Source organism: Lineus longissimus, chromosome 7, assembly GCF_910592395.1.
Source record: "Lineus longissimus chromosome 7, tnLinLong1.2, whole genome shotgun sequence".
NCBI classification, from domain to species: Eukaryota; Metazoa; Nemertea; class Pilidiophora; order Heteronemertea; family Lineidae; genus Lineus; species Lineus longissimus.
This window is the reverse complement of record NC_088314.1, coordinates 6,367,672-6,388,367: the sequence shown is the minus strand read 5'-3', so window position 1 is coordinate 6,388,367 and position 20,696 is coordinate 6,367,672. Positions and strand designations below refer to the sequence as shown.

General features: G+C 39.6%; 1 protein-coding gene across 2 annotated transcripts; it reads left to right on the top strand.

Annotated features, from left to right (window-relative positions):
• Positions 1 to 798: 798 nt before the first annotated feature.
• LOC135491718 (neuroglian-like) lies at positions 799 to 19,661 on the top strand. 2 transcript variants are annotated; one of them, XM_064777772.1, is made up of 21 exons: positions 799 to 869; positions 1,657 to 1,759; positions 2,054 to 2,159; positions 2,556 to 2,743; positions 3,034 to 3,219; positions 3,771 to 3,917; positions 4,229 to 4,334; positions 4,533 to 5,187; positions 5,504 to 5,594; positions 5,964 to 6,254; positions 6,671 to 7,050; positions 7,166 to 7,415; positions 7,883 to 8,010; positions 8,296 to 8,545; positions 8,818 to 8,940; positions 9,280 to 9,459; positions 9,957 to 10,076; positions 10,387 to 10,548; positions 11,034 to 11,180; positions 11,526 to 11,613; positions 15,100 to 19,661. In XM_064777772.1, the coding sequence occupies exons 2-21, from the start codon at positions 1,693 to 1,695 to the stop codon at positions 15,365 to 15,367; spliced, it is 3,933 nt and encodes a 1,310-aa protein (XP_064633842.1). In that variant the 5' UTR covers positions 799 to 869; positions 1,657 to 1,692; the 3' UTR covers positions 15,368 to 19,661. The 2 variants fall into 2 exon arrangements, with proteins under 2 accessions (XP_064633842.1, XP_064633841.1); XM_064777771.1 differs by having other exon boundaries at positions 11,526 to 11,625.
• The last annotated feature ends 1,035 nt before the right edge of the window (positions 19,662 to 20,696 follow it).

Sequence of the window (20,696 nt, the reverse complement as noted above, 5' to 3'; positions counted from 1 at the left end):
AGCGCTCGTCAGAAGTGACAGAATACGATGTTCGATCCAAAGGTCACGAGTTCGAATCCGGTTGTGGACAACATTTTTTCTTTTTTTTAATATTTTATTTTTATAATGCGTTTCTTTTCCCTTGTTATTTAGATTTTAGATATTTGATTTATGCTGCCTGCAACATACAAACAGAAAGGACAATAACAATAGCCCATCTCCAAGATCCAAGGGATAGTATTGAGTATGAATATACAATGAGACTCATGTGAATGGTCTTCCTCCAGTATGAATATGATTCTCTGCAATGAGATCGATACTGCCTCATGTGTATGGTCTTCCTCCAGTATTTTATGATACTGTATGCTGCGAACAGCGTTATTTGAAGCATCAGTTTTACAGAGATATCTATTGATATAATGGCAAGTGCTACTACAGTATAAAATACAAACAAAACTATACAAGCAAAATGGGTTCAAATAACAGCAATCCCTGCTGTTTTGCATACAGTACTGTAGTCAAAATTTATCATTTCGTGCAATGTGTTTTTTCAAGACTGATTGTTTTCAACGCACTTCACTAGACAATGTGGTGCTTTCTTCAGATTTATCGGATTCTGATTGGCTGAGAACCTGTGTACAAATGTACACTGTACTGCCCGAAAGGGTCAGGAAAAAAAATCGCGAGCGGGGCCGAAAACAAACAACGGTTGCGGCCAATCTCCCGGGCGCCGGTCCAAAATGTCCAATTTACATGCACCCCATGACTCACATCTCAATTCCGAACTCCCTTTCTGGTTTGTGAGTAATTTCCAAATTAGGTCAACCGCCATATTGGGTGAGTTTTGCGTAAACTTTGCGGATATATCAGCTATGTGGGGTTCTTCATGAGTAAGTTTCTCCTCTTTCACTTTTTCAAATATATCTTCTGAAGTTAAAACGGAAAATAAATGCATCAAAGTATATTGTCAATGTTGTTTCAGTTGCACTCTTCGGCTATGAACACTTGTAACCAAGTGTTTATTCGGCCCGAGTAAATGAGGTCATCTCGTACAACGAAGAAAATGTACGCGATGTACATGATGTAGTGCATTTGTAGTGTACAGTACACGGACAAACAATGTAGGCCATAAATTATAAGCTTATCATCCCTTCTCTCGATGTCTTCCCTTCTATAAGGGTCATCCTTAACAGCGTCCACCAGGTTTAAAACCAAAAGCAAGTTTAAAGTCGTCAAAATAAAGTCTAATGGGGGAGTAACGGCCCGTAATGGTAATCTTTGAACGAAATGAGGAGGACGTTTTCAACATTTCCTGGACGTTCGTTTCATTAATTTGCGTGCTTGATTTTATAGTGAGTTGTTGTCTAAAATGTACAAGCGTCCACATCGGGGTTTGATTTGGAGGAAATTATAGGGCTATCCAATACTACATGTAGCCTACAGTCGAGCCTTGTGATATTATAGACAACAACTCCCTTGTCTCCCCAAATGTCATGAAGTTTTCAGGAAATGTGTTTTATACCTGACTTTAAACCTGGTGGTGGACGCTGTTTAGGATGACCGGTTGATAATTCTAGTTTGTGTTCTTGGAACGGGGGGGAGGGGGACGACTCCCTAATCTTAACTGATACTCCTGCCAATCCCTTTGCTTAGTTTTGAAAATGTTCTCTGTTTCAGTTGCAGCTAATTAGACGATAGAAATAGTGAACCAAGATGGCGACGTGGTCGTTGCTCAGCCTTGGGGTGGTGCTGCTAATGGTTTCTTTAGCACTTGCAGCTGGTAGGTGTAAAATATCAGTGTTAAACCTGTATGTCCTATGGCAGTCCCCAAACCTAGGTGTTTTGAAAGCTGATCATACATGTTAAGTAACACAAGAAACTTATACTTTATATAGTGAGGGAGAATTATCTGGCTCCATTGTTCTTGTCAAGATACATGTAACCGTAGTAGCAAGGTCCAGCACTCTTCCATCTAATCAACTGCAGAAAAAACATAAACAAGCATTTGCCTTCTGCTAATTTCATAAATGTATTGAATGTAATTGTAAGGTCTGTTTTATTGTTTCACTTTCAGTTACCACTCCTCCCCAAATTCTTTCTCAGCCTGAACAGCTGATGCCGTACAAATTAAGAGAGAGTATAGAGCTACCCTGTGATGCTAGGGGTACACCAAGGCCAAAGTAAGTAGGAACCTAGGTTGATTGGTTTTTAAAACCAAGCAAATCAAAGCAATATCAACAAAAAATTATCCGACAATATGTCGCAACATATATCGTGTGTGTGACAGACCTAACACTAAACAGAGCAAACTCGGGCACATGTCGCAGATTAGCGTACATTTGTAAATGACACCAAGAGGTAATGGAAGAAATTGATGTGATGTACTCGTACTCGTCTTGGAGCAGAGGAGCTGGCTCAAGGCTTTCCTGGGCATGGTTGCTCTGGCTACATTTGCAGTTAGTCCCATCTACAAAGCTGCATAAAAAAGCCACAGCTCAAGTCCAGTTGATATTGTCAATACATGTACATCATAAAAAGTCTTCAAAATTCAATTAAAAAAATGTTGTTATTTGTAGATTCAATTGGGAAAGAGAGGAGCTTAGTCTTGATGTAAGCGGCAATGATAACCGTTTCACCCAGCAGCCGAATAAGGGTACTATTGTCATTAATGACCCCCTGAAGAAAGATGAGGGTGGCTATCAATGCTTTGCAAGGAACGACTTTGGAGTCGCGGTTTCTCAGATTGTTATTCTGAAGAGTGCATGTAAGTATTAGTGATAAAAAAAGGAAAAGGATTGCGTGATGGTTATTTTTGGGATGCATTGTCACAGCTCAATGTTAATAAGTGACCCAAAAGTAATCGACCTAGTTGTTTAATCATCTATTCATTTGCGGAAATCAATCGACAAGACATATCAGAATGACTTTTTTGTTGCGGTCTTTAGCTTTTCGAAGCTGGAGAAAACCAGCAAGGGTTATCTGATGACTCGGATCAGACACTGCGGCAGTATTCTGATTAGGTACTGTCTCAACTCACTTTCTTCTCGTTTCCAGTGCTTGACTCCTTTGAGTCTGTCATAAAACCTTATGGACATGTCATCAAAATCGGTAACCCAGTCACGCTAACTTGTACTCCACCGACAAGTTTCCCTCCTCCATCACTCTACTGGACTGTCGTGTACCCAGATGGTTTCTCCAAGCAGCTCCCTCTGAGTAATAGGATTACCATGGACCCTTACGGTGAGTGACGAACAAAATAAAACGAAATTAGAAAAAAAGAAAGTGTACGTTGTAGCACTTAATACTGCACAAATTCTGTCTGAAGGCGCTTTGAATTCACTCTTTTGCCTATTCCAGAATACTGTCAAAACCAGGGAGTGCACAAATTGCACTACACCATATCAGGCCAGTTGCCCTGGCTCTCAGCTTTGAACCCACGACCTTTCGATCACAAGTCGGACATTCTTAAATTGAATTCATGGCCAGATTTTTTCTAGCAATACTTCAGACTTCTACTTCTAGTAAAGCAAAAAATGGGCTCTCAACCCATTCCGAAAAAGCAGTAGTGACCCAGGGCGTGCACTAGGTGAATCGCAGAGCATTCTTTTCTTCCACACTGATTTAATATCGTCTCAAGATATGCTACTCATCCATGATAAAAAAAGACTGAGATGGAGTGGCGACAGCCAGACTTTGAGGATGAGGATCATGGTAAGATGGTTGCCATAGTACGATTTTAGGCAGGCATTCATGTCGGCTCTTTCATGATTCAAATTGTTATTCTGTTTTAGGAAATCTTCATTTTACTAATGTCATAAAAAGTGATCAAGATGGTGGCACCGGTACAGGACAACCTGTCATTTACCAGTGTACTGCCAATAACAAGGTCGAAAGGAGAGAGGTGAAGGGAGGTGATCAGACCATCAATGTCATTGGTGGTAAGCAAATTATTGATATTTGACATTTGTGGAATTTTAGGTGTGACATCTAATTTTTTGGAAGAGTGCAGGTATTTAAAAAAATCATGAGTAAAAACTTTCCAGTAAGACACCACTTGCGATAGCCTAACTTTGCCATGATTGGTAGGTTTTAACCAAGAAGATTTGAGGCGTATGTTAGTTGCCCTCTTTAAAAGTAGCTCCAGATACTTTTGATATGGCAGAGACATTGAAAAAAGATTTAAAAAACATCCCTTGTAAATATTTTTGTGGCTGGTACCATAATAATCTACTTCGTTGTATTTTTGTAGATACAACCACATCTCGGCCCCCAGAGCTTTTGTGGAATACCCCCGAAACCAAACCCGTTGCTGTCAAAGGAACGAAATATATCCTCAAGTGTATCTTCAGTGGAGAGTAAGTAGTAATGACTCCAATATTTTTGCAGGCAATTTGACATCTATACAATGAAAATGATCAAATTATCTAACAACTATTATACTTGGGTTAACTCAAACTCTGTATCCTGCAAAATAGGGGGTCTATTTTTGAAATACTTCCAGATGACAAGAGAGTAAGAAGAGAAGTGCTTATCGTATCAGTTCATCTTTTCAGACCAACTCCAAAGGTGACCTGGGCAAGGAAGGACAAGGGTGCAATGGGCCAGGCTCCCCGAGTGTACACAGACAGTTATGGTCAAGAACTTGTGTTTGGAGAGGTTGACTTCTCAGATGCCGGCCAGTATGAGTGTGAGGGCAAGAACGATCTTTCTGCTAATCCTGTCACAAAACCATTCAAACTGGAAGTAGAATCGAAACCATTGATGACACAGACACTGGAGAATATTGAGCGTGCTGAGAATGAGACTGCGACTTTTCATTGTGCCGCTGACGGATTTCCAGTTCCAGATATCGATTGGTTTATCAATGGTGTCGAGATCACAAAGGCTCCAAATCCCAAGCGTACAAAGCTAGACAAGAATACGCTCCATTTCGTTAACCTCACCACAGCTGATGCGCAGGTGATCCAGTGCAATGCCAGTAACATACACGGCTATGTCTTCATGAATGCCTACCTCAACGTTTTGGCCATCCCGCCAGAATTCAAACAACCGCCAGCAAAACGAATACGCTTCGCTGAAGGCACTCGGCAAAACATCACATGTACAACGTATGCTGCTCCAAAGGCTCAAATCACATGGATTAAAGATGGCCGTCATTTGACCGGTGGACGCTATAAAGTTCACACCGATGGTAACTTGGAGGTCTTGGTAAGTGTGGCGAAAAAAAAGCCTGATTGATATATATCCATCACAAAGTTGTCTTTCTATTGTTCAGAACAATTGTTTTATTTATTTGAATAATGAAAACACTTTCCTGGGTACGATACAGTTTCTCTGATTAAAAAGGAAAGGTATGTTAGTTCTATGGTATTACATGTAAGTTTATATACATGAAGTTAGTAAATGACAAAAAAAATATAAAAAGGGTAATAATCAAGGCTGAACCATTTTGTTATGTATTCCTTCTATATATTTTGACAATGAAAATACAGTTTACCTCGAATATTTGCACTTGTTCTTCCAGGGTGTCAAGTCAAACGATGCAGGAGAATATGAATGCATTGCAAAGAATAAATTTGGGACAATATCAGCAAAGGGCTATGTCATAGTCCGTCGTAAGTATTTGTATTGGTATTCTATTGCGGACAAAAAAAGGGAAAGCCGAAGAAAACAGTAGCATTTTGAAATGTCATCTTTTACCAGCGGAAAATGTAGGCCAGTCAGGTACAAAACTACAAGGCCTTCTACATAATGATGTTTTAATAATATACACTGTTATCAGCAAGTATTGTTTTGCAACTACGAGTTGTAACTGCATTTCAGTTATTCTGTGCTCAGCAAGGTTAATTGTGTGACTGCCCTGTTGACAGGTGATACACTCTGTGATAGCAAGTAATCCATTACTTTCGCAAAATTTCAGCTGAGTGCCAGACCCTTGGGCCACCTGTTATTACAAAGTCGAATGCGAAATCTTTTTCTTTTAGAACAGACAAGAATAGTGTCGTCACCGCAGGACATGATCATAAATGCTGGAGATGAAGCCAAACTTGTCTGTACTGCCACCACCGATCCAGAGGAGCTGGAGAACTTAAAGATAAAGTGGCTGCGTGATGGGGCTACTATAAACTATGCTCTCGCTCAAAGAATCTTCCAGAACTCTTTGGATAATTCATTGACGATCACCAATGCACAAAAAACCGATACTGCAGTGTATTCGTGTGTTGCTGAGTCAAGTCTAGATAAAGCGGAAGCAACTGCTTTCATAACAGTCAGAGGTGAGTTTCTGTTTATCTTCGGAGATCGAAAAGATTTTTATTGTCTGCATGTAGTACTGGGACAGGGCTTCCCCAAATTTCACCTCAATTCAGGCCATTGCTGGAAATACAGGACTACACTAGCTGCGCAATGAGCGAGTTCGGAGCTTCTGCACACTCCATGCGCTCTGCAAGAAACAGATGATCATGAGATCTTCTCGGCCCGGTCTACCGGGAAGAGGTGGCGAACTAGGCGGACCGGTACAATAGGAAAGGGTGGTGAAAAGGTTATACAAGAATTCAAGAACAATTTTCTCGGTGCGCTCGAAATCAGAAAAAACCATTAGATTACCACCCCTCTTAACTCAGAGGCTGTGGAGAACATTGAGTTGATTAGAAGTTAAAATGTCTGATATTTTCTTCTTTTTTTTTCCCAGATCGTCCGAATGCTCCGGTGAAGGTTCAAGTCAACTGTGCCTTGAAAAAGAGTGAACGAATTGCCATTATAACTTTTACACCAAACGGTGCCAACTACGCCCCATTCCTCCAGTTTATCGTCCAGTACAATACGACCTTCACCCCTGATGTTTGGTCAACTGCTGTCAAGACCGGCGAGAATAGCAAGCGTGTGGAGTTTCAGATGTCACCCTGGGCGACTTATTCCTTCCGCGTTCTTGCCAGGAACCGTTTAGGTCTCAGCGAACCGAGTGCCCCGAGCAAGGAGCAATGTCAGACGCAGCAAGGTGTGCCATCCACTAACCCGCAGAATGTGGAGGTGGAAGGAACAACACCGACCAACTTGGTGATCAGATGGACAGTAAGTCTAATATTAACCTTCTTGCATTTGATCTGGCTGAATCCTGCCAAGCCGCCTAGTTCTTTAACTCTTACTTTCTGAATTCTGATTCCTAAAATTAGCCTCTTGATTGCAGCCCATGCCAGAGGTCGAATTCAACGCGCCAGGTTTTGTTTACAAACTGGAGTGGAAATGTCAGAACGTGGAATGCATGAAAAATGACAAGTATGACGGCAAGGCAACGATTGCAGAAACATGGCGGAAAGAGCATATTGTTAATGACCAGTTGACGTACATGGAATATAAGGTGACGGTCACTTGTGAGAATGAAGAGGGTGAATCCAAAGAAACTGCTGTTCCTGTGATTGGCTACTCAGGAGAGGGAAGTGAGTAGGGCAAGTTATCGTCTGCTCCTTTGAATCCAGCACTACCTATCGTAGAAAGGTTTCCAAATCTCACAAATTTCGAACTTTTAGTTCAAGAGTAACTCTTGTTTAATTTTGCTGTCAAATGTATCCGGTCATATGAACTTGAATGTGACAGACTTACATGGTTACATGTATGTCTAGTTCTGCGCTAGTTAAAAAAACATAATATGCCACAAAAATGTAAGAAGAGAATTTGTAACAACTTGTTCAGTTCATCACGAGTTCAGAGCCGTGTTTGAGGCAGTTCAGTTGGTGTCATCACTTCCTTGGGTAAACAGTGTATCTCATGAAATATGCCACAGTGAAGACTGATTACATGTAGATTTAAACACATTTGATGTTAAAAAAGGAACTTGGTTGCCAACAGGAAATCGTGAGACGAATGGCTTTTGATTGACATTGACTAAAATGCACTTTATTTTCAGTCCCTGCTGATAGGCCAGAGAGCTTCGTGGTCGATCAGCAATCCGTTGGAGCAACCAGTGCAACCCTGCAATGGCAAGCAGTTAGAAATGATACCAAACTCATAAAGGGGTACTTTGTCGGATACCTGGTGAGTTTATTGATCACCTGACAAAATTTCCCAGAAATTATCATGGTTTTAGTAATGTTGAGTTCCCTTGTGTTGTGTCCACATAATACTATCATCAGTTATACGTTATCATGTAGTTCAGTCCTGTGTACACCGATAATGTGAAAACAAAAGGAATTCGACCGCGGCGTAGGTTTCCTCCTCATCCTTCTGTACATTACAGATCGTCCAGTCTTGTTTATAGAGCTAATGATAATCCTAGTTGATGTTAAGTACTAAACGTATTATTATTTTTTATTCCTTCAGATTCAGTACTGGAAGGTCTCCGAGGGTGCTGTCAGAATGCGACAGACAGTCGTGGATGTTAATCTGCCAGAGAAAACGTCAAAGCGCAAGAAACGTGCTGCAACGCTCGTGAGCAGCAGTGCAGATACGGTTGCTGCCAGGGTGACTGATTTGCCGGCATATACTGAGGTTGAAATGCAGGTTTCTGTTTTGAACCGAAAGTACCAGGGTCAACCTAGCGCGAGAATTAAGTTCACGACAAAACAAGGTGGTGAGTGCCAGACCAAGCATGAATTTTTTCTCTCGTTGGTTTTTGACTTTACAAAATGAAAACACCGCTTCTGACTGGTTCAGGGTTCCCACAGCATATAAAATAATGAATTTTGACTTTTAAAAACTAGGCTTCAATGAGTAGTGTGGAAAATGTTTGCAATATCATAAAAATACTCATGAGTTGTTATTTTCTAGGATTTTCAATGCGCCTTTTCATTTAATTCTAAGCATACTTGATACTAAAATAAATCTCTTTACTGTGTGTTACAGTTCCTGGACCGGTTGCCCAATTCATTATTTTCCGACGTAACTCCAACATGCTTGAATTCATATGGGATCCACCCCACCAGCCGAATGGTATCATCACAGGCTATGACTTGGCATATAGAGCAGGTAGGTCATCATTTACTGTATCTTTAAGGTTTGGTATCTCTCTATTCCTAGCTTTGTATGGACACGTACATCCAGAATCTGGGATTTGAACTGCATTGGGAAAGTCTCAAGCGTGGGGTTCTCATCCTAATCCTTTATTCAAAGTTGTAGATACATTTTAAAACTAAATTGTTATAAATATTCCGAAAATGTACATTTTAGTTGTAACTCAGTTCAATATTCAACAACTAGTGAAGTACATGTAACTTTCATTTCTTAACTCTTCATTGACATTTAGAAATGGGATGTTGTTGGGCGTATATTCCACTTTTAAATGAGTGTATCTTTTCTACATTTCAGTGAATGTTCTTGATCTTGGTGACCGTACTTGGCGTGAACCGGTCAATGATCCAAATCAGCGCCGTGCCAATATCTCCGGTCTCCGCCCCGAGCAGATGTATCGTGTCTACATCTATGCAAAGACTCTGAACGGACGCGGTGATGAGAACTTTGTAGATGCACAGACAACTGCTGCTCAACGTAAGGGCTTCTTTTTGCTGCTAAGGAGCACGCTTTGGGGGCAGAATACTGTGCTACGTGTTGTCAATCATGTATCAATTGTGCCCTATGGCAACTTTACCTTCGTTAGTGGGTGTTATTTCAAGTTTCAGTACTTTGGGTCGAATTGAGACTGCTAGCCTGAAAATAGTGATTGTATTGCGATCTAACGAGGTGTCACACTTGTTTTTTTGTGCCTGAAACCGAATCTGACAAGTATTGTCTGCATTTGTTCCTGTCTCATCACAGTTTGGTGCCAGACAATGACCTTCTCTATTCACTTATTTCCAGGCTCCTGGTTGTCTTGACAATCTCAATTTTGACCTTTTTCCTCCAAATTGAAAAAAAATCGGAAAGTATTGATCACTGCATAAGACACACCACCTGCAGAATGTCATAATCTAGAGACAGTGGCAACCCTGTTGGAGGAATGGGTTGATTCTTAGTTATGAAACTTACTTGTATCATGTACCTTTCAGCGCCGTCCCCACCAACATTCATCATCCCGGAAGTGAACGCAACAAGTATGATTGTGACTTGGGAAGCATCGAAATCTGGAAACCCGGGCAGTGTCTTCTATGTTCAATACAGGATGGAGGGTAAGTCAGTTTGCTTGATTGTATTTCATCTCGATTCTAATGGTTCAAGGTAAATGTCTGGTCGATATCACCATCCCACCTTCACTGTGAGTGGAAACAGTCCAGAAATATCCATGAGATAAAGTGAGGGTCATTACACCAATAAATCCAATTGTGGCCCAACCGTACTGGCATTTAAAACAAGTAATAAACATTGTTTCTTGCAAAGTCCTGACAGTGTTACTTGACATGGAGAATGATTCCTCCAGGCAATCTAATGAAGGCAGACGTGTCTGTATGAAACTAATTTTGCATGACATGTTTTTTTAAGGCAAATTCCCATGGGAAACGACATCGGTGGAGACAGTCAATAACTACATTAATGTGACGGGCATGAGTCCTGGCAATGTCTACGAGGTACGAGTTGTATCCAGGAATGGTCAGAACCAGGAAGCAGCTAGTGGGTCGCAGTACGTCAGAACTAAAGGATACTGTAAGTCTATGTAATGAAACTTATCACTGTATCAGCTGTGTCCAGCCAGGGGTTTACACCGTCCAAAACTTTACAACTATCAGAATTGGTATTTGTCGGTATGAAGTATGTACAGCTGTAGTAGCATTTTGCATCGAGACAATAATGATTTGCTGTCCAATACGAAATATTATCAAATTCTGCTGCATCTTATAGTAGAAAGTCACCAATGACAAGTCGTGCTTCCATCGTAGTCGTTGTCTACATTTTGTTTGTGTTGACAGCCAGTGCTGGACACTGATATTTTACCTTAGCTATGAAGAAATACATGTACCTGTGAAAAACTCCTTAATCATGTCCTTAAACTGCAGATTGATGTCTGAAATGATGCTATTCCCTCTTTATTTGTTAGTATTATATTTGACTGAGAGCTGTAGTGTTGTGTAACCCTTCACTTGCTGCTGCAGATCTTCCTGATTCTGATCGGGCTCTTCTTTCCACTTCAGCTGCATCGACGGCGAGCATAGCTCTAGAGCCGTGGTTCATCCTCATGTTAATCAGCGTGCTCATTCTGATCATCCTCTTCATCGTCATCTGGTGCATGAAGAAGAAGGTCAAACCTCGCTATCCTGACCCTGCAGAAGTTGCGGAAGGTAGGGAATCATGACTCTAGCCTTCTAATCAAGTAGGAAATCATAACTTCATGTTTTTCCTAATCTAGTAGGGAATCAGAACTATGCTCTGAATCCAATATGGAACTGTAATTCTATCCTCCTAATTCGAGTTGAATGCAAATGGTATAGTCTATAGACCTCGAGTAAGTGTCATAAAAAAACATGGAAGAATTGCAACGCAACGAAATGAACAAGGACTCCAGTCTCCAACAAAATGAACAATGACTCGAGTCTCGGTCTCAAGTTGTCTCTTTGAATAAAGTGTTAAATAAAAGTCTATGAGGTTTAACCATATCTTCTGCATTTCATTGCGTATCTTTCCAGAACGTGAAAAGGAGCACCTTCGTCAGGACATCCAAGGGCGCGAGCCACATCGCCCATACCGTGACGACCCCCGTTACCATCATCGCGAGTATGTCTCCAAGTAAGGCCGTTTCTGACTCGCCCTATTGAGGGAGGACTATCTGAATGTTGTTGCATGAAAAATATTTGTGTTGTTTTTTATGAGACAATCCCATTTGGGTGAAATCAAAATACAAATAAAAATCAGCGTTCCATTGTTTTTTTCCCTAATGAGATGCACCTTGTATTGTTCATAACACTTTCTGTCCCATTTTCCTTCACTCTCTCTGTTTTTGGTCAAAACGATTCTTAAAAACATTGAGGAAAAATTTCATTTTCACCAACGAGATGCACTCTTTGGACCTACACTGGTTACTGCTCATGAAAATTGCTGTCCCTTCACTGCACTCATAAAATCTTCGAGTCCAATACTGCTGCTGTGATTCTGCTATCAAAAATTTTCAACCTAAACATTGAAAGTAAGACCAAAACGTGCCTTAAAAGTTATCTTCTGTATCCTTGGATAAGGGTCATTTAGGAACATTATGTGAATTGAGTAACACAATGTGAATTTTACTCAAAAAAGCCAACAACCTTCGGTTCCATATGATAGCCTGTTAGTTGCATCACAAAATAACAAGTGCTACAGCAGGAATTCTCCCATTCTTCTTTGTATATCCAGGGATTGTCGAAAATCTTACCCAAAATGCATGCAGCTTTGGTTTGAAGTGTATCCAGCATAAAATGTGGTGTTTCTTTGGGGGGTGTTGGGCTTGCCAATCATTGTTCTGGTCCAAGACTCTGCATGTGCCCTTATGTGTTTGGTCAGCTCTTCTTCACTATGCCCAAGGCTACCACAGCCATTTCAAGAACTAGGTGTAAAGAATAGTGTTGAAATGTAAGCAGTGTTGTGGCGCTGTGTGTCCAGTCTGTCATTGTTATTTCTTGTTAAGTGTTGTGCCCCAACTATATAAATTTATAATCTCTAGTCATAGGTACAATTTTGGTTTAAAAAAGCTTTATTTTCTATGCATGGGCAGAATTCTAGAAAGCTTATTAGTGCAAAAAGGACATAAAATATTGTCATTATAATAATAATTGTAATGATACATAATAATAATCATAATATAATATCTGAAATACTTAATAAAAACTGCTGAACGGCATTTATCATTTTCTGAAATACTCTACTGCAAAGCTTCGTGTTCAATATTTAATCAGAAAAATATATCTATTTAGATAGAAAAATCAAGCAAAACAAAAGCAATTTGTTAAAGTTTGTTCATCTGTTCACATCAGAAGTCCAAAAGCTAAGGGAGTGAATCATGAGAATGGATAGAATCTCATTCTGTGTAGAGATAGAGCCCCCTCTATGTAGGGGTGCAGGAGGGGAAGAGCCCACTCAATGTAGGGGTGTATTAAGGTTCAAGGCAACAGCTGTAGTTCCTCCGTCAATAGCGGGGCTAAATCAGCTTTTCGGTTGTTTATTTGCTCAGCCTCGTGTAGATTATAGTCTTAATCATAAACCCTTGTAAATGTAGTCCCTCCTTGTGTATAGATCCATCTAGTTCCATTGTCAGTGTTCTCTACAAAAAATTATTTCGGTCAGGTGCTGTAGTCATATATTGACACAATTGACATTTCAGTTTCCTCGAGATGGGAAGCAAAATCTGTCCATGGGCTTCTACAGTTAAACCATCACCAATTCCATGAATTTGTCTCGGTGCTAACTTCTTTGTCTTTGTGATGAAGTCGAAAAATGATTGTGCTTGGTGCTGCGCTACTTCAAAAAGCATTGTGGAGAACTCTGAATACTTAATAATAATAATAATAATAATAGTAATAATTACTATAGCTTCATTCCTCTCCTGTTTAACATTGACTCCCTTCCCTACCCCTCCCTACCCCAAAATCACACTTGATAAAACAGCTAAAAAAATATTTGCCAAATTCAAGTGGTAACTGTCTCTGGCTGTCTTCATCTTGCCCTGGGACTCAACATCACTCCTCTTCTGCTCTTTCAGCCAACATAAATCATAATTTAGCACTTTAATTGCTAATATCTAATCATGTAAATAGTTTGTCTTATCACAACTTGTCACCCAGCACAAAAAGAAAAAATCTATTCATTATATTCTTGGTATAATTCGACAATGAAAATTTTGAAGAAAGTCCCCCTTCATCCGGGTGCGTGGTCCGAAACAGCCCTGGTGCGTGGTGGAAGGATTATTTCTGCTACCATCATTTACTTTTATCTAGATAGATCTGCTTGTATGCTTCTTTGTGGTTAGCGAGCAGTGTCCAAAATTGTTCACAATGTCACACTGATACATCATCTTGTCCACTTTATCACATCACTTCAAAAGTATTGTGCGCACGCTTTATTATTGTCCTTGTTATACGACACGACTTCTTGTCCTCCCAGAAAGCACTTTTGCACAATTCTGTAAAAAAAATGTTGGTAGTTGGGCCTCTCAGTCTCAGATACACTCAATACACACCGTTTAATTGAATGTTCTATGGTGTTTATATTTCTTGCCTAAACTTGCCTGAACATCCCACACTGCAATCATTGGTACCATTTCAGTATGTGTGACGTTTTGGGCGATGTTGGACACTTCTTTATCATGGTCCTATTCGGACAGACCCAATTATTTCATTTTCATGCATAACTTATCAAGCTTGTTGTATTCACAGTAAATCTGGTAAAAGAAAGGGGAAACTGGTGATAATATTACACACTGCCTAACCTTATATTTTCTTGAACAACATAAAAAGTAGTCAACACACTTACCGGTAGTCATGCATGAGCAAAATCTTGAAAAAAAGGATTTTAATTTTTGAATGGAGACCATGTTCATATCAAGTTCTCTGTTTGCTTATTTCAAGATGCGTCAAGCGCCATGAATGAATATTTGACAACTGTCTGTTCTGAAACCTTGAAAGCACACTGGAACATTCGCCCTGAATCTCTCTTAATAAATGTGATGCTCTTGTATTTGATTTCTTTCCACAAATTTTGCTGCAGTCTCTGGTAGTTGACACCATAAGCTTATAACTCTACTCAACACGCTTACCCATAGAGTCTGGTAACTGCAAATTCACCTATATTTGGTTAACATCGCTATTGCCTTAACAGTTGCTTAGTTTCCATTTCTTGAGTCGCTTGTGCTGAACACTGAGGTGAACGGTCCTCCGACTGAAGCTAAAACTGCAGATAAATTCGAAAAGTCAGAAATCGTCCATTTATTTCCAAGAATCCTTTGTAATATTGATCTTGCTGCGAGTACTTAACATGCAGAAAGACATTTTTGTTGTAGAAAAACTTCAGCTATTACTCCATAATGGATTAGATAGCAAAATCTGTTGAAAATTTTAAGAATTAACAAAGCTTGAGCTATATTTCTGGCATTTCTGGCTCTCCTGAATATGTTGCATTATAGTTTAGAATGCTGCCTGAATTACATCAAATATGTTGCATCAAAACTTTCTTCTCCCAATATCGACAGATTATTTTCTTGTGAATGTACCATCACGTTTGCTTGTTTCCTTCCAGCCCTGCTTACAATAAGAGTCAAGACAGCCTGCACAAGGAGCCCATCCCTTACGATGATGAGCCCTATCAGCCTCCCCGCCGCCACGGTCCGTATGGTCATACCAATGAGGCTATGGGTCCTCACAGTGAGCGGTATTCGACTGAGACTGAACCAATGCAGCCCTACCATGAGGATGGATCTTACACTGGAGAGTATAGGGATGATGGCAAACATGGATATCCTGCTGCATATGTGCAGGGACCTCCCGATTCATCTACTTTTGTCTAAGCTGAACATTGACTCGGTAACAAAACAATGGCTGAGAAAGATTGTTACATCTGTCATGCGATTGTTTAACAAATTTTGTCAATGTTCCCCTTCATTTATTGAATTCCATCCGATGAACAATTTTCATCCAAGGGTAAATTTGTGGTTGCCGCATTCTGTTTTGCTAATGTTATTCTGCATAGATTTGGACTGTTGTGCAGTTAAAACCTTCATTCACCGTAATAAGCTCCCAGTGAAATCTTTGCAGTGTCTGGATTTCAGCATGCTAATCCTTCAAAAACAGGAGATAATTCCACCATACATTCGAAATGTGGCAGCTTAATGACTAGGTTCCAGCTTGGCTTTTCAAATCGAGAAAGAAATTTGTTGAATGTCCATGAACCTCCGTCCTGTGAACCCTCTTTCGGTAATGATTGTTCCAGTTTTAAAAACAGTTAAAATTGCAGCTGGAAGGTAGAATGGCAGTATGCAATAAATGTACTTGTCATTGCTAGAGCCTCACTTTTTACATGTATTATGGCCTTGACTTATATCCCAATTTGAAGTGAAGACATTGTTGCAGAAAGCACAATAGGATTTTACAACATAAAAGCTTGGGACTTAAGGATTCTGTAAAATACAACAATTTTGCAGTTTACAGTAGTTTATTGCCTGTGTTTTATGTACATTCCAGAGTTATATTTTTCTGGTAAATTCGTCCAAGTGTATCATAGCATCTTGTGGATTTATAGGCTCTAGGTGAGTCAGTTATATATCAATGTATTTTATAACTTTTATATGTATATTCTCGAGGACCTCTTCGGTTCAGCTATTTTCACATATCATATGAATTCATCTGTAAACTATTCTTAGATTTTTGATGTAAGAACTTGACAAATGTGTCAATTGATTTTAGTTTGTTACGTGAAGCAATCTGGAGAAGTAGTTTGTCTAGTTTGTCTCCCAGGCTTGATCCTGGGTGTGTTGATGGCAATGTCTCGAATGAGTGTCGTGGCCCAATTACTTCACAGCTTCAGCCGAGACAGTACGTAGCATAGTATTGGGGGTCTTCTTTGGGACAGGTTCTACTCAACTAAACCAGTGTGTGCTAGAAAATTATCTGCTTAAAGAGTCTTGTAATGTACAGAATGACTTTATTATTAATTCTACATGTAAACATTTCTGGACTACTTAAAAATTGCCTTTGTGGCAGGGTAACAAGCATGATTACTCTCGTCCATAATTCATTTATCCCCAGGCTTTGATAACAAGTAAATTCAACTGTGAGATACATGTATCTTGATAAAAAGTGTTAATGTTTTCGGCAAAGTTTATTGTTCAATTGGACACAAAAGGTACCTTCTGTTGTCAGGCTCTTCTTGGGTTAAAACTTTGATGTTTATTCTATTACATAATGAAGTACTCCTCAGTAACTGCCAGAGACACATTTAAAAGATGCCTAAGTGTCAAGGCAATTTTATAGTTGTCCAAATCTGCTTCATCATTATTTTGTAGTTGGTCTATTGCATATAATGCGAATAGCTATACTGGCCATATCTGTAAATTCGTTAGGAAAGCCAAATAATGATTTGATTAACTTGTGATCACATTGTATAAAGATTAATTTGTATATCAGAAAAATTGTACATTTCAATTATGATTTCTAAAACACCTTAATTGCTGTGTTGTGTCGTTTTCTATATATTTTTAGTTGGGCCTTGTTTTCACTGCAGTTGTTTCGGTGTCACAACCATAACCGCTTGGGTTGGTAACATTTGTGGAAGCTGTCAAAAAGTGGCTAAAATTACATTCCATTGTTTAAGTTGAGGTGTTTTAGAATAGAGATTGATACCTCACTGTTTGTATTAGTTGTCTCACAAAAAGCTGATCGGGTGGAGCTGCCATCTCCTCCGAACCTCGGCAAAGCACCTCAGTTTTTGCCAATATTTTAGCCGCACCCTTGTTGTGTTTAGTAAGACAACCTACATGTATACATCCAGTTTGCTACCAATTCCTTTAATAAATGGCATAGTTTAAATGCTTTTGCTTATATAAAATGCTTTAGGGATGTAGTTTTGTAATCCCACAGAACGTTTGGTTAACATTCAAGGGTTTGTAATGTAAAATTGTAACTATTTGGTTGATCTCTGTACAGCGGAATCCTGCTATAACGAACTGGATGAGAGCCGATTTTTTTTCTTATTAAATCCAGGTTTCAATCAGTACTGAATTATTACGGATTGTGAATCATACATTGTAATTGGAAGCGGATTTTTGGCTCACCGTAGGGGAGTCTATACAATACCGCAGTGTCCGTCGTCCGTCGTCGTCGTCGTCGTCGTCGTCGTCGTCGTCGTCGTCGTCGTCCGTCGTATCCTAGTTCAAAAACAGTGGCACGTTTCTTAACCCCTAGGCCTATGAACTTAAAACTTTGTACACATGACCCCCTAGGTCAGATGACCCGTGACACTAAATTTCTGTCCGATCTGATTCTCTACTTGGCCACCAGGGGGCCAAATGTGGATATCTAAAAAGTGTGATATCTCGCTTATTAGTGACTTGTTTTCGATGAAACTTTTGTTGTAGGTACTCATAGCAAATATACATCTTATATCATACGGGTTTTTAATTTGACCTACTTTTCAAGGTCACAGAGGTCATATGGCGTAAATTGGCCGTTAGAGTGTAAACTATGGCACGTTTCTTAACCAATAAAGCTATGAACTTGAAACTTGGTACATATAACCCCCTATATCACATAGCCTCTGGTGCTGAATTTCAGTTTGATCTGATTCTCAACTTTGCCACCAGGGGGCCAAAAGTGGAAATCTAAAAAGTGTGATATCTCGCTTATAAGTGACTTGTTTTCGATAAAATTTTTATGGTAGGTACCCTTAGGAAGAATACATCACATATCTTACGGGTTTTCAATTTGACCTACTTTTCAAGGTCACAGAGGTCATATGGCGTAAATTGGCCGTTAGAGTGTAAACTATAGCACGTTTCTTAACCACTAAAGCTATGAACTTGAAACTTGGTACATATAACCCCCTATATCACATAGCCTCTGGTGCTGAATTTCAGTTTGATCTGATTCTCAACTTTGCCACCAGGGGGCCAAAAGTGGAAATCTAAAAAGTGTGATATCTCGCTTATAAGTGACTTGTTTTCGATAAAATTTTTATGGTAGGTACCCTTAGGAAGAATACATCACATATCTTACGGGTTTTCAATTTGACCTACTTTTCAAGGTCACAGAGGTCATATGGCGTAAATTGGCCGTAAGAGTGTAAACTATGGCACGTTTCTTAACCAGTAAAGCTATGAACTTGAAACTTGGTGCATATAACCCCCTACATCAGATAACCTCTGATGCCAAATTTTGGCTCTATCCGATTCTTTATTCGGCCACCAGGGGGCCATAATGGAAAAAGTAAGAAGTGCAATATCTTGCTTATTTTTAGTGATTCGTTTTCAATAACATTTTTATGGTAGGTTCTCCTAGCAAGGATACATCACATATCATATGAGTTTTTGATCTGACCTGCTTTTCAAGGTCACAGAGGTCAAATGGCGTAAATTTGTCGTTTGATTGTAACTATGGCACGTTTCTTAACCACTAAAGCTTTGAACTTGAAATTTGATACACATGACTCCCTACGTCATGTAACCTCGGACACCGAATTTCGATCTGATCTGGTACTCAACTCAGCCACCAGGAGGCCAAAACTAAAATAGGTAAAAAGTGCAATATCTCGTTTATTATTGACTTGTTTTTGATGATATTCTTATGGTACTTACTCCAAGCAACGATACATCACATGTCATACCGACTTTGGTTTGACCTATATACTATACCTGTACAATGTTTCTTAATCTGGATGAATTACAAAGCACCAAATATCTATACGGTGAGCACAATGGCCCCTGGCCGTTTCATTATTTTGCATGGTTCCACTGTACAATTTAAACAGATAACATTCCAGTCTATAAGGCATTTTCATCTTCTGTTATTGAAGACTGTTTACCATGGCAACTGAATATGTTAATGCTGTTTTGGAAAGTCTTCTCATCCTTTAGTTGTGACTAAAGCAACTGAGCTGTTAAGATAAGTTCCATTTGTCCATTCAAAACATTCCTACTCTGTTTTTCGTCAACAAGAATATAACATGTTGGCCTCTTTAATTAATGAAAAGCAAACATCTTTCAAACGTCCATGGATCACTTTTATAAATTGTGTGATTTTTGAATGTTTATCCAAACTTCATGCTGCATTTGATATCCACAAAAATAAATATAAAATTTTTATATGAAATGATGTTTTGTATTTTGTTTTGTGTCTCCTCTTTGTTCCCAGTACACGATTACAGTGATAACAAAAAAATACTATGCTCTAGGAGAGCTGCATCGTCTTCAGCTCTGGAAGGTTGTACTATCCGATATTATCTGAGAGCTTTTGTAAGGACTATTCTACTATCGGAGTCCTCTCGCCCAATTATGATGCGTCTTTCTATAGAAAAGTCCACACTGGGAGCTCTTGCATGGACTTTATTTTCTTCTTTTCGCATCGTCTTGCCCAATTATGATGCATCTTCCTGTAAAAGGGGTCTAAACTGAGAGCTCTTGCAAGGATTATGCTACTGTGGGAGTCCTCTAGCCCAATTATGATACATCTTCCTGTAAAACGGGTCTAAACTGAGAGCTCTTGCAAGGATTATGCTACTGTGGCAATGGTGGGAGTCCTCGAGCCCGATGCGTTTTCTATAAATGGCCTGCAGCTGGTATGAGCTGTCATTTATTTCGTGATCATTACTTTTAAACGAAATCAGCAAAACACAAGAAAGCTGCAAAAGTTTTGTTCTCGAAACTCCATCATCATCATGTTTTAGCTGCATTGGTCATCTTCTTCAGGGCCACACCCTCTCTATGTCAAGTCATGCCTCAGCTCCCAATTCCCTCTCGGATATCTTTTAGACATTCCTCACTTCGCCCCAGGAGCTGTTGTTTTATTGGTGACAAATTTTCCGAAAGGCGTCACTACGTGTCACACAGAAATTTCGTCTGCTTCAAATAATATTTCTTGCTGTGAAAACGGTCTCAAAACTCATTTTTATTTCGATTTTGGCTCGTTAAAACTGTACAAAGCTTACATCATGATTTGAAAGGTATACTTCTGCCAATGAAGAACACGCATTGATTGTTTTACGTATCGAAATAATTTATTTTCGAGCTCTTGTTTTGAAGTCTCCTGAAGATTTAGGCCCCCCTATGGAATTTTACTTAGGCCTAGGCCTATTATCAATGCATGCAGCATGCCATGATGATGCATTGATGGTCATGATGGTAGGCC